Here is a 12,670-nt window from a genome sequence, read left to right as displayed (position 1 = left end):
TAGTGTACATAAAGGCATGGTTAAGTGACTAGGCATAATAATAGATAATAATACGAGTAAAATAAAGAACAGAGTAGCAGCAGCATATGAAGGTAAAAGTGTGTGTGTTTGTGTTGTCGGTATGTTTGTGTGTGTGTGCGTATGTAGTGAATGTGTGAGGGTTTTGTGTGAGGGTGTCAGTGTAGTGTGTGTGCATATAGTGTGTATATAAATGTATCGTTTTGTGAATGTGCATAGAGTCCGTGCAGACAGTCCAGGTAACCATTAATTAACTTATGACCAGTGCTTGACTTGGGCCGGAGCTGATCTGAACGTAGTACCGGCACATTTTTGGGGATTTGCATACCGGCTCCTCTATAAAAACAAAGTAGCCTATCTCTGGCCCAGATTCACACACGAGGCAAAAAAGGTTGATCAAAGCGGAATGAAGGCGGGATCTTCATTGAATAGTAATGGAGAACGGGCATTCATTTACTGATTCCGCTTTGTTTCAGTTTATTTACTGCTAGTCTGTGAATCTGTGTGTAACAGTAGGCTGTTTGAGATTTCGCCAGCCTGAATGGCATGATGCACTGTGCCAAGTCGTCAAATTAGGGTTTGTAAGGACATGGAAATTAGTTTCATAATTGTAATTCATGAAAGGACACTTTTAAATAAGATCAATCAATAATAAAACTACATATCAGCCATTATCGGAATGACCCTTCATTTCCTGTCTGTGGTGCTGCGTGTGTACCAGTGTGAGTGGGCCGTTGCCCGCGGAGAAAGAGCAGGTATACAATAATGACAGACAAACTAGATCACCAATTCAAAACATAACTAGTAGCAGTTATCTCGCTAGTTAGCTATAGCTAACTAAGCATTAATTTAGTTGTCGCCTTTCCACCGGCACTGTAGAGCCTAAATACATCTGTGCCATTGTAAAGCTGGGATTCCCCTCTATTAAACAGTAGCCATGTAATTGTGACAATGTAAAAACAATTCTAAGAATAGTCTAATTGACAACTAACTTACTGTGCATAGATCTCCCCTGAAACATTCATATTTGAGCCATATATATATATATATATATATATATATATATATATATATATATATATATATATATATATATATATACACATATATATATATATATATATATATATACACATATATATATATATATATATATATATAACATGTCTAGTTAGATACCTTTGTCTGAAGTAACCTAGTTTGTCCATTTGATCCCTGATTCATTGAATGAGGGAATCATTTTAAAAAGACAAAAGTATTTGGATGTATTGTTACAATATTTTATATCTAGTGTGGCAACCATCCTCCAGGATAGTTACTGGGTGTGCAGGCTTTTGTTCAAGCCCTGGTCTAACCCCATTGCAGCCTAAACATCAGCTGCTCGACAGGACCTTGAGAAGCAGACTTGGGTGTTTCAGGGCTGGATCAAAAGCCAAGCCTGCACACCCAGGTGCTCTCCTAATGGAGGGTTGACCACATGTTGACAACATGGGACTAACAGTGCATTTCTATGTGGGGAGCTAAGTGCCTTGGTCAATGGCAGGAGGTGGTAGGTCACATGGGATCAGACACAGCAGCTTTCTAGTGTCAATAATGCTTACGTTTTCATATAGGCTATAATACTAGCCATGAACATTTGGTTAAAGGTCATAGAGAGGTCATGGAAAAGGTGTATGAACCCTTAACAGTGAATATTCAGAGGTCTCTATAGCATAATGTAATTTAGAATTTCGGTGAACTTAGTCTAATGGACAGACTAGGAGCTCGGCCCCAGTGATGTACTGGGCTGTCTGTACCACCCTCAGTAGAGCTTTGTGGTCTGGTGGTGCATTTGCCATACCAAGCGGTGATACAGCCAGTCAAAATGCTCTCGATGGAGCAGATGTAGAACGTTTTGAGGATCCGAGGGCCCATGCCAAATCTTTTCACTCTCCGGAGGGGGAAGAGGCGCTGTCGTGCCCTCTTCACGACTGTGTGGGGTGGTCCAAGGAACTTGAATCTCTCAACCCTCTGTACTACTGCCCTGTCAATGTGGATGGGGGCATGCTCTCCCCACTTTCTCCTGTAGTCCACGGTAGTCCTTAGTCTTCCTGATGTTGAAGGAGAGGTTGTTGTCATTGCACCACACTGCAAAGTCTCTGACCTCCTCCCTGTAGGCTCTCATCGCCGTTGGTGATCAGGCCAGCCACTGTCGTGTCTTCAGCAAACTTGATGATGGAGTCTTGCGTGGCCACACAGTCGTGGGTAAACAGACTAAGTACACACCCTTGAGGGGCCCGCGTGTTGAGGGTCCACGTAGCAGAGGTGTTGTTGCCTACACTCACCACCTGAGAGAGTCCCATCAGGAAGTCCAGGAACCAGTTACAGAGGGAGGTGTTCAGTCCCAAGGTCCCCAGCTTGGTAATGAGCTTGGAGGGAACTATGGTGTTGAACACTGAGCTGTAGTCTATGTACAGCATTCTCACATGGCTATTTCCCCTCTTGTCCAGGTGCGAGAGGGCACTGTGAAGTGCAGTTGAGATTGCGTTATCTGTGGATCTGTGTGATCTTGGGGCAATATGCGAATTGGAGTGAGTCCAGGGTGTCTGGGATGATAGTGTTGATTTTTGTCATGACCAGCCTTTCAAAGCACTTCATAATCACAGATGTGAGTGCTACAGTTCGATGGTCCTGGTTACCTTGGAGTCCTTGGGAACAGGGACAATGGTGGTCAGCTTAAAACATGTTGGGATTGCATACTGGGACACGTGGAGATTGAAAATGTCAACTTGTTTAAAAGCTTTACATCGGCCATGGAGAGCGAGATCACACAGTCATCCGGAACAACAGGACTCAATATTGTTTTCCTTGAAGCGATTATAAAATGCATTTAGCTCGTTTTGGAGCATCACTGGGCATCTCACGGCTGGGTTTCCCTTTGTAATCCGTTATCGTTTGCTAGCGCTGCCACATACAGTACATTTAGCATTGAAGCCGTTGTAATAGGATTCCACCTTCCTTCTATATTGTTCTTTTGCATGTTTGATGTCTGATCAGAGGTCGTAGCAGGCTTTCTATGTATGCGTCCATGTCCGTGTCCCCTTTCTTGTAAGCAATAGCTCTAGCCTTTAGCCCAGCTAGGATATTGCCTGTATTCCATGTTTTTTGGTTTGGATATGTTTGTATAGTCACTGTGGGGATGACATCATCTATGCACTTATTGATGAAGCCCGTGAGTGATGTGGTTAACTCCTCAGTGCTATCGGATGAATCCTGGAACATATCCCAGTCTGTACTCCCAGTCTTGTAGCCTCGCGTCTGCTTCATCGGATCACTTCCTGTTTGAGCTTTTGTTTGTAAACAGGAAGCAGGAGAAGAGAGTCATGGTCAGATTTGCCGAAGGGAGGGTGAGGGAGGGCCTTATATGTGTTTCTGTGGGGAGAATAAAAGTGGTTTAGAGTTTTGGTACCCCTAGGCATGCACAGACACACACTCACAGGTACGTGTGTGAGAGTCCGACATACACAAACAAGTACACCTACACGATGAAATGTACCAAGGAGCCAATAATAAACCATTCATACACGTACAATACAGTAGTGACACATTCACTTAAACAGTGTGGAAACCGTTACTAACAGACACAAACACACAATACTATACAATGCATCCAGCCACGTACCCACCAACACAGTATATAGTAGCCATTATCTATCCCCACTGACGCGTCTGTGTCCGTCTCTCCAGATCTTGGCCCTGGTGGCAGTCAGAAAGGCCATGGACTACATCTTCTCCCAGCAAGATCTCAGCTACCTGGACGACGTCATCCCAGAGAAAGACAAGAAGAAGAAGGAGGATGAGAAGAGGAAGAAGAAACAGAAGAAAGGAAGCATCGACAGCGAAATCGATTTTGTAAGTCATTTTGAGGCTTTATTGAAAGTGGATTACTCTGTTTAATTTCATGTGTTTCCCCCAAGGGATCTACCTTGTAGTAGTAACAGTAGTAGTAACAGTAGTAGTAACAGTAGTAGTAGTAACAGTAACAGTAGTAGTAACACCAGTAGTAGTAGTAGTAACAGTAGTAGTAACACCAGTAGTAGTAGCAGTAGTAACAGTGGTAGTAACAGTAGTAGTAGTAGTAGTAACAGTAGTAGTAACAGCAGCATGTTACTTTTTGTAGAACACTAGCACGCTTAACTCATGACCTGTCCTCCCTCCTAACAGTCACACCACTCCTCCTATCCGAAACTATCCTTTCTGTGAACACTGTTCTCCAAATGAGAACTGGCTAACACTTTATGTTACGGTACTGAAATGAACACTGTCTGTCTGTCTGAGCACTGTCTTTACGGTACAGATATCACCAGGTATTTGTGTAGAAACTACATTGTAAAATGATAATTACACAGCATGGATGACATTATGAATTACTTGTTTGTTTCTTTAAACGGCGCACCACTGGACGCCATTACAGTAGATACATGGGTCGTATTCATTAGGTACCAAACAGAAGAAAACGCAATGAAACAGGGAGGGACTACAGTACCTGAACTTATGAGAAACCCCCGTTTTGGTTTTCCATTGCAAAATGATTTGCTATAGTGTGCCCTAATGAATATGACCCAGGTAGTTAGTTGCCAATGTGTTAAATGAGTTGAAATAAGTAGCAGAAAGTATAGCCATTGTTATTCTCTCCCTCCAGCCCCCTGAGTACCCCTACAATGACAAAATCCCCAGTATTAAAATCTCCATGGATATAATGGAGACGGAGCCCATGTTGGGGAATAAGGATAAGGCCTCGGACAGTGAGTACAACAAGACTGCATGGGGTGTCGTACCCACAACTGCACGGAGCTTAGAGCCTTTTTACACTACACTTCTTTGACGACACATACCAGTTCCACAACACATATTTTGTAGTGTAAAGAGACGGATCGAGATTCAAATCTCTTTTCCAAGTCACCTCTTTAGGTAGTGTTGGACACTTCTGCACCACATACCCCCCTCTGAGGGGTATAGTGTAAAGACAATGGGAGAATCTCAATTGCATGCTCCTCGCCTCCTTCTCAAAACCCATTAGATGAGAAAGCCAGAGGTCCGTCCCCTCTGACCTTCTCCTCCAATGGGTTTTGAGAAGGAGGTGAGGAGAGGACGCGAGGAATACGCAATTGAGATTCTCCCAATGGCTCTCTGACGCTAATTACCATTATACCAGTAGAGTAGACAGCGTTTGTTGTCAGCCAAGACTTTTAAAAGTCTTTTTATTAATCAAGTGTGCAACAGTATGTGCAATATGGTTTAGATCACAAACTCCTGTATAGTTTGAATAGCTATCCTTGTTTTGTTTCTCTATGTACTGTGTATTTACGGTATGCTAATAACTGCACACATGGGTAAAGTAAGGATAGTGTAAGCAGGAAAGTTGCACATCTGTGGTGAAGAGAAAGAGATCTTACTACACATATTTATGTATTATGTGTAAAAGCAGTCTTAATGAGTGCTGCTAAGACCTTCTTGGAAATGTTTCTCTTACCTTTTTGCCTCCTTCCCCCTCTGTCTCTATTTGTCTCTCTCGCTCTTTCTCTCTTTTTTTTCTCTGTCTGTTTATGTACGGTGCCTTCAGAAAGTATTCAGACCCTTTCACTTTTTCCACATTTTGTTACGTTACAGCCTTATTCTAAAATTGATAAAAAAATGTTTTTTTCTCATCAATCTACACACAATACCCCATAATGACAAAAAAAAGAAAAAACGGAAATATAACAAATATACATAAGTATTCAGACCTTTTACTCAGTATTTTGTTGAAGCACCTTTGGCAGCAATTACAGCCTCAAATCTTCTTGCGTAGGACTACAAGCTTGGCACACCTGTATTTGGGGAGTTTCTCCCATTCTTCTGTGCAGATCCTTTCAAGCTCTGTCCGGTTTGATGGGGAGCATTGCTGCATAGCTATTTTCAGGTCTCTCCAGAGATGTTTGATTGAGTTCAAGTCCGGCCTTTGGCTGGGCCACTCAAGGGCATTCAGAGACTTGTCTCAAAGCCACTCCTACATTATCTTGGCTGTATGCTTAGGGTTGTTGTCCTGTTGGAAGGTGAACCCTCGCCCCCCAGTCTGAGGTCCTGAGCGCACTGGAGCAGGTTTTCATCAAGGATCTCTCGGTACTTTGCTCCGTTCATCTTTGCCTCAATCCTGACTAGTTTCCCAGTCCCTGAAAAAAATCCCCACAGCATGATGCTGCCACCCCCATGCTTCACCGTAGGGAAGGTGCCAGGTTTCCTCCAGACGTGACACTTGGCATTCAGGCCAAAGAGTTCAATCTTGGTTTCATTAGACCAGAGAATCTAATTTCTCATAGTCTGAGAGTCAATTTAGGTGCCTTTTGGCGAACTCCAAGCAGGCTGTCATGTGCCTTTTTACTGAGGAGTGGCTTCCGTCTGGCCACTACCATAAAGGCCTGATTGGTGGAGTGCTACAGAGATGGTTGTCCTTCTGGAAGGTTCTCCCATATGCACAGAGGAATTCTAGAGCGCTGTCAGAGTGACCATCGGGTTCTTGGTCACCTCCCTGACCAAAACCCTTATCCCCCGATCGCTCAGTTTGGTTGGGCTGCCAGCTCTAGGAAGAGTCTTGGTGGTTCCAAACTTCTTCAATTTAAGAATGGAGGCCACTGTGTTCTTGGGGACCTTCAATGCTGCAGAAATGTTTTGGTACCCTTCCCCAGATCTGTGCCTCAACACAATCCTGTCTCTGAGCTCTACGGACAATTCCTTTGACCTCATGGCTTGGGTTTTGCATGTCCGATCAATTGAATTGACCACGGGTGGACTCCATTCAAGTTGTAGAAACATCTCAAGGATGATCAATGGAAACAGGATGCACCTGAGCTCAATTTCGAGTCTCATAGCAAAGGGTCTGAATACTACAGTTGAAGTCGGAAGTTTACATACACCTTAGCCAAATACATTTGAACTCGTTTTTTTTTTTTTTTTTACAATTCCTGACATTTAATCCTAGTAAAAATTCCCTGTCTTAGGTCAGTTAGGATCACCACTTTATTTTTAGAATGTGAAATGTCAGAATAATAGTAGAGAGAATTATTTACTTCAGCTTTTATTTCTTTCATCACATTCCCAGTGGGTCAGAAGTTCACATACACTCAATTAGTATTTGGTAGCATTGCCTTTAAATTGTTTAACTTGGGTCAAACGTATCGGGTAGCCTTCCACAAGCTTCCCACAATAAGTTGGGTGAATTTTGGCCCATTCCTCCTGACAGAGCTGGTGTAACTGAGTCAGGTTTGTAGGCCTCCTTGCTCGCACACGCTTTTTCAGTTCTGCCCACAAATGTTCTATGGGATTGAGGTCAGGGCTTGTGATGGCCACTCCAATATCTTGGATGTATGCTTGGGGTCATTGTCCATTTGGAAGACCCATTTGCGGCCAAGCTTTAACTTCCTGACTGATGTCTTGAGATGTTGCTTCAATATATCCACATAATTTTCCTCCTCATGATGCCATCTATTTTGTGAAGGGCACCAGTCCCTCTTGCAGCAAAGCACCCCCACAACATGATGCTGCCACCCCTGTGCTTTATCCCCATGTGCAGTTGCAAACCGTAGTCTGTTTTATTTATGGCCTGTACCTGTTTCCTCCAGCATCTTCACAAGGTCCTTTGCTGTTCTTCTGGGATGGATTTGCACTTTTCGCACCAAAGTACGTTCATCTCTAGGAGACAGAATGCGTCTCCTTCCTGAGCGGTATGACGGCTGCGTGGTCCCATGGTGTTTATACTTGCGTACTATTGTTTGTTCAGATGAACGTGGTGCCTTCAGGCGTTTGGAAATTGCTACCAAGGATGAACCAGACTTGTGGAGGTCTACAATTTTTCTTGGCTGATTTCTTTTGATTTTCCCATGATTTCAAGCAAAGAGGCACTGAGTTTGAAGGTAGGCCTTGAAATACATCCACAGGTACACCTCCAATTGACTCAAATGATGTCAATTAGCCTATCAGAAGCTTCTAAAGCCATGACATAATTTTCTGGAATTTTCCAAGCTTTTTAAAGGCACAATCAACTTAGTGTATCTAAACTTCTGACCCACTGGAATTGTGATACAGTGAATTATAAGTGAAATAATCTGTCTGTAAAAATTACTTGTGTCATGCACAAAGTAGATGTCTTAACCGACTTGCCAAAACTATAGTTTGTTAACAAGAAATTTGTGGAGTAGTTGAAAAATGAGTTTTAATGACTTCCAACTTCAACTGTAAACTTCCGACTTCAACTGTATGTAAATAAGGTATTTATGTTTTTTAAATTTGTATTAAATTTGCAAAAATGTCTTAAACCTGTTTACGCTTTGTCATTATGGGGTATTGTGTGTAGATTGAGGATATCTTTTTTTAAAACAATTTTAGAAGAATTCTAATGTAACAAAATGTGGAAAAAGTCAAGAGGTCTGAATACTTTCCATGGGCACTGTATATATCTCTCTCTGTCTCTCCTTCTCCCTCTTCCCCTTTGTGAAGCACTAACCTCATCTTTGAGTCTTGATCAGATCTCTCGCTTTTCTCTGAGTGCAGACATCCAGCTGTATTCTGCACACTAACGCAGATGAGCTTACTTTTCGAATCCTTTCTTATTGTTCTATTTTCAGCTGCTTACAAATGCTTAATTAACAGCTGCTTCTACTGTGAAACATCATGGCTTTGCAACGCTTGCTCCAATTTTCCTCTTTTGCTGGACCTGGTCTGAATTACGATGATATTTTGAGAGTGAATATTTAAGTGTCTGAAACATGTTAATGTTGTGTGTGTTTTGCCTTCTCTCTTAGGACCCCCGTCGTCTTTCCGTGACCAACACTCACCATGTTGAGGACTACTTTGAGCCCACTACTGTAGCAAGGTATCTGTGTGAGCGAGCCTGCGTGCCTTATTCTATACCCCCAGACACCCACAGATTATATAGTGTGACAATCAGTCATAGAGTATAGCGTGTCAAGGTTGTTCAATCTCTCTACCATCTCTCTGTCTCCTCTCTCTCTCTCTTTCTCCCTCTCCTCTCTTTCAGTCTGAATCTATTGAAAAAAAGCTGTGCCTCAGATTAGATTCGACCTGGAGCCAGAGGACAACGGTTTCTTCTGGAAAAACTAGTCTCCGGGATCTGAAATGACAAACAACCCAACAAAACCAGCACCTGCACACCATAGTACTAATCAACACAGCACAAAGTGCATCTGAAATTGCACCCTATTCCCTATATAGTGCACTACTTTTGTCCCCTTAGTGCACTAATTTTGACCAGAGCCCTATGTAAGGAATGAGATGCCATTTTGGACGTAAACAAAGACCCCTACAGCAGCCTCTTTTTTATACTGTAGCACTGTTTTATAATTCTCTTTTAAATGTCCTGCTGAAGTACATATTTTTTTATTTAAGATAACTGACAGAATTCTTTGTTTTGAGAAGAGAAGTATAGGAGGGAGCCTTGTGAAACGGGGAGATGTAAGTGTTTGTATGAGAGGGGGAGGGGTTGCGCTTGAAAATCCTTAATTTGCTGTAGAGGTCATGCTCTACACCAAGGAAAACGTTGAAGTTCTTTGGAAGCCATTCATTGCTTATTCATGGGTATGGTATTAATGATTTGTAAAGCATTTAAACTAATACAATGCTTCATGTATTCATAATTCATGCCTGTTAGGTAATTAAGTACAACATACTTTATTATGCAACTCTTATGGAGCTGTGAAGTTGGACTTGACTGTTCTATTCTTTGCCTGCCAGAACAGATCAAACTTTAAAATCCCATTATGATTTCATGTTCAACTGTCCATCAAAGGCCCATAGTGTCCTTTTTGGATATTCAGGTGTTTCTGTCTGTCCTTTCCCCCACTCCTTCACACCTGTATTGTTATTTTTATTTATGCAAAATATTTTTTGCTCTTGAACCAAAATGTTGGTTTGGCTATTTTCCTTCCCAGTGTGTATGAAACTGATAAACTTTTCTGATTGATCTGTTCTATTAGTTATGTTTGTTGTAGGGTTGAGGTCAATTGCAATGTCATTAGAATTTCTAATTCAATTCTTGAAATCACTCATGAAGTGGAGAATTTCTGTTGAATTACATTCTAATTTCAAGAATTTTAAAGTTTTGGAATTGAATTGGAATTATACTGTTTAAATTGGAATTGAAAAGAAAATATTTTTTTAAATTGAATTGGAATTCAATATTTGTACATTTCCCAGGTAATATAAGTAATGCAAAAAGTGTCAAATTGACTGCAGGATTTGTTTTAAATCATTTAAACTTGTATTTCTAGATTTCTAGTATAACTTGGCTATCTGAACACTGACATCAGCCTTAAAGCCTGAGGGAATTGTTGGGGATCATTTCAATTGGGAATTAATTTACCTAACATTGGAATTCAGAGGAAATTAATTATCTCTGAATTCAACGACTGACCTGGAATTATAATTGAATTTGTGGAATTAACCCTGGTCTGTTGTTCCTATCGGCTTTATAAGAGACAGAAGGACACCAACTACGATTATCTGTAGTAGGGATTGAAATATATAAATATACTTATTTGTAGCTCTACCTCTTTGACTTAATTAATGTACTGTAGGTGCCAGGCATTATAAGTACAGTATGATGAACACGTTATTATTATGCAATGATCTGTCATCATTAATACTGAATTATTTGCATGAAAGGGCACAGCACAGGATCTCTAGCTTATCACTTTCTGAGTTCCTTTTGCTCTGTAACTAATTCATTCAAGATTTTTATTTGTATCACATTTAAATAAATGCAATAACAGTGACGTATATTATATCGCTGATAGATTAAGTGAAATAATAATTACGTGTATTTACAATATGACAATTTTTCCAGTTGTCTGTGGGGCAACATATTTATTATTACCTTTTTTTAATGAAGTGATCATTTAGTAAGTGTTTTTTAAGGATATGAAATAATATTATGATTATGATCTATGATATCATTGAAGAATCACTGTGAGACAATGCAATATTGAGGTTACTTGTCTTGCATTTCTGCAAGAACTAATGTTGCATATAGTGTACAGCTTTTCAAAGTTCCAAGACCAAATATTCATTCACAACCATTCAACATTTAATCTCCTCCACCAGCCATCTTTCTCGGTTGCCAGCTCTCACAGATGCATTGCAGCCCTTGTAGAAATGTAGGCTTAAATTATTTACTTGTGCAAAAATTCCTAGACTGGATTTTGACTAATTGCAATTTGTAAGTGGCTTGAAGATATAGCTTTTGGTTATGTGGTCTTATTGATTACTGGGTTTGTAAATTATTTAAATTGTAACATCTTCAAGCATTCATCTCAGCCAGTTAAATGAGATGAATCAAAACTTTCACTGTGATTCTTATCTATGCTGTTATCTTCATGCTACTCTTACAGGAGTGTATGAAAGCTAATATACTGCAGCGGTAATATAATACAATTATATTTGTAATCTTGCGTGGTATAATGTCAAACAAAAAATATTGTATTGTAAGTGTATCTGAAGTATGATAGAACTGTGATGAATGTCAAAATGATGGTACACTCTTAATCATGGTCCCTATTGATGTCATGTTTTCTATCCCAAATATGCCAGCTCCCATCTTGATCTGTCTTGGGGCAAATGTTAGTTGTCTATATATCTTGACAGCATATTCATTTTCTAGGTTTCTAAGTTTAGGATTAGTCCATGTTTTGCTGTAAAATTTGTTGATTCATAGGGGGATAATTTTATAAACTTTTATTTTTAATAAAGTTGACACATTTGAGAATCTATCTACAAACATGGTTCATATTTAACAAGCACAAGCACTGAGATACAAGTGTCAGTTGATTGTAAAACGTAGAACAAAATATTCAAGCAATAAACCTATACTTTAAGATAAATGAATACCTGTAAGATTTATGGTATTTCATTAATAATCTGTATAGACTATTTTTGAATGAGTATGTTACTTAAAGTGAGTTATTTGGCATATTTTTCAAATGACATGCATATTGACAGCAATAAAGTCACGTACAAAATGATTCTGTGTTGGTTTCAGTCTGTATTAAATGTTTATATTTGATCTAATGTAACAGTCAGGCCTGGATTCACAAAATGTCTTATCCTCAAAAAGGTTATTGGAAAACATGAATTCTTATATTTCTCTGGGCTCTTTGCAAAAATACTTATAAAGCCTACTGCTGGTGGTCAGATGCTGTAATTGGTTGATACGCCGCTACCATAAACGTTATGGTAGTTTAATGAGCCATAGCACTCTAAAGGGACCAGCAATGGGGTCAACAGTTTAACTGGGATTAGAAACATAATTGAACTGATGAGACCAAGTGAGCAAGTTAAAGAAGTTACTTGTCTTGCATTAGGCCTAGCTTAATCTCCTGTCCGATAAATAGGCAGAGAGTAGACGCAAGGTCCGCAGTCTCTCCACATGCTTTGGATGGATAAGCTGTGTTTTGTGTGCGTCTAGCCTATTAGGTCAACATGCCAGCCTTTTCTCAAGCATTATCAAAATGACCTATCACAGCACCTAGTCTGCATAGTGACTGGAATCACAGGAATGGAATGAATGGCTAATTAACTCAAATCTGTTATCTTTTACTGTGTACTGGACACTGTCATTGTTGCC

At 40.3% G+C, this 12,670-nt stretch overlaps 1 protein-coding gene across 2 annotated transcripts in view; it reads left to right on the top strand.

The window, feature by feature from the left end:
• Nucleotides 1-12,068, top strand: part of LOC120025832 (electrogenic sodium bicarbonate cotransporter 1-like) — a 92,075-nt gene extending 80,007 nt beyond the window's left edge. For both annotated transcript variants that reach the window (XM_038970527.1, XM_038970526.1), the window contains 4 exons: nt 3,745-3,909; nt 4,700-4,802; nt 8,835-8,905; nt 9,071-12,068. In XM_038970527.1, the coding sequence (XP_038826455.1) occupies nt 3,745-3,909; nt 4,700-4,802; nt 8,835-8,875 (309 nt within the window). In that variant the 3' untranslated portion in view covers nt 8,876-8,905; nt 9,071-12,068. The remainder of the gene's footprint in view (nt 1-3,744; nt 3,910-4,699; nt 4,803-8,834; nt 8,906-9,070) is intronic.
• The last annotated feature ends 602 nt before the right edge of the window (nt 12,069-12,670 follow it).

This window comes from Salvelinus namaycush, chromosome 31, assembly GCF_016432855.1.
Source record: "Salvelinus namaycush isolate Seneca chromosome 31, SaNama_1.0, whole genome shotgun sequence".
NCBI classification, from domain to species: Eukaryota; Metazoa; Chordata; class Actinopteri; order Salmoniformes; family Salmonidae; genus Salvelinus; species Salvelinus namaycush.
Note: the sequence above shows the minus strand (reverse complement) of the source record. Positions and strands in the feature narration are given on the sequence as shown.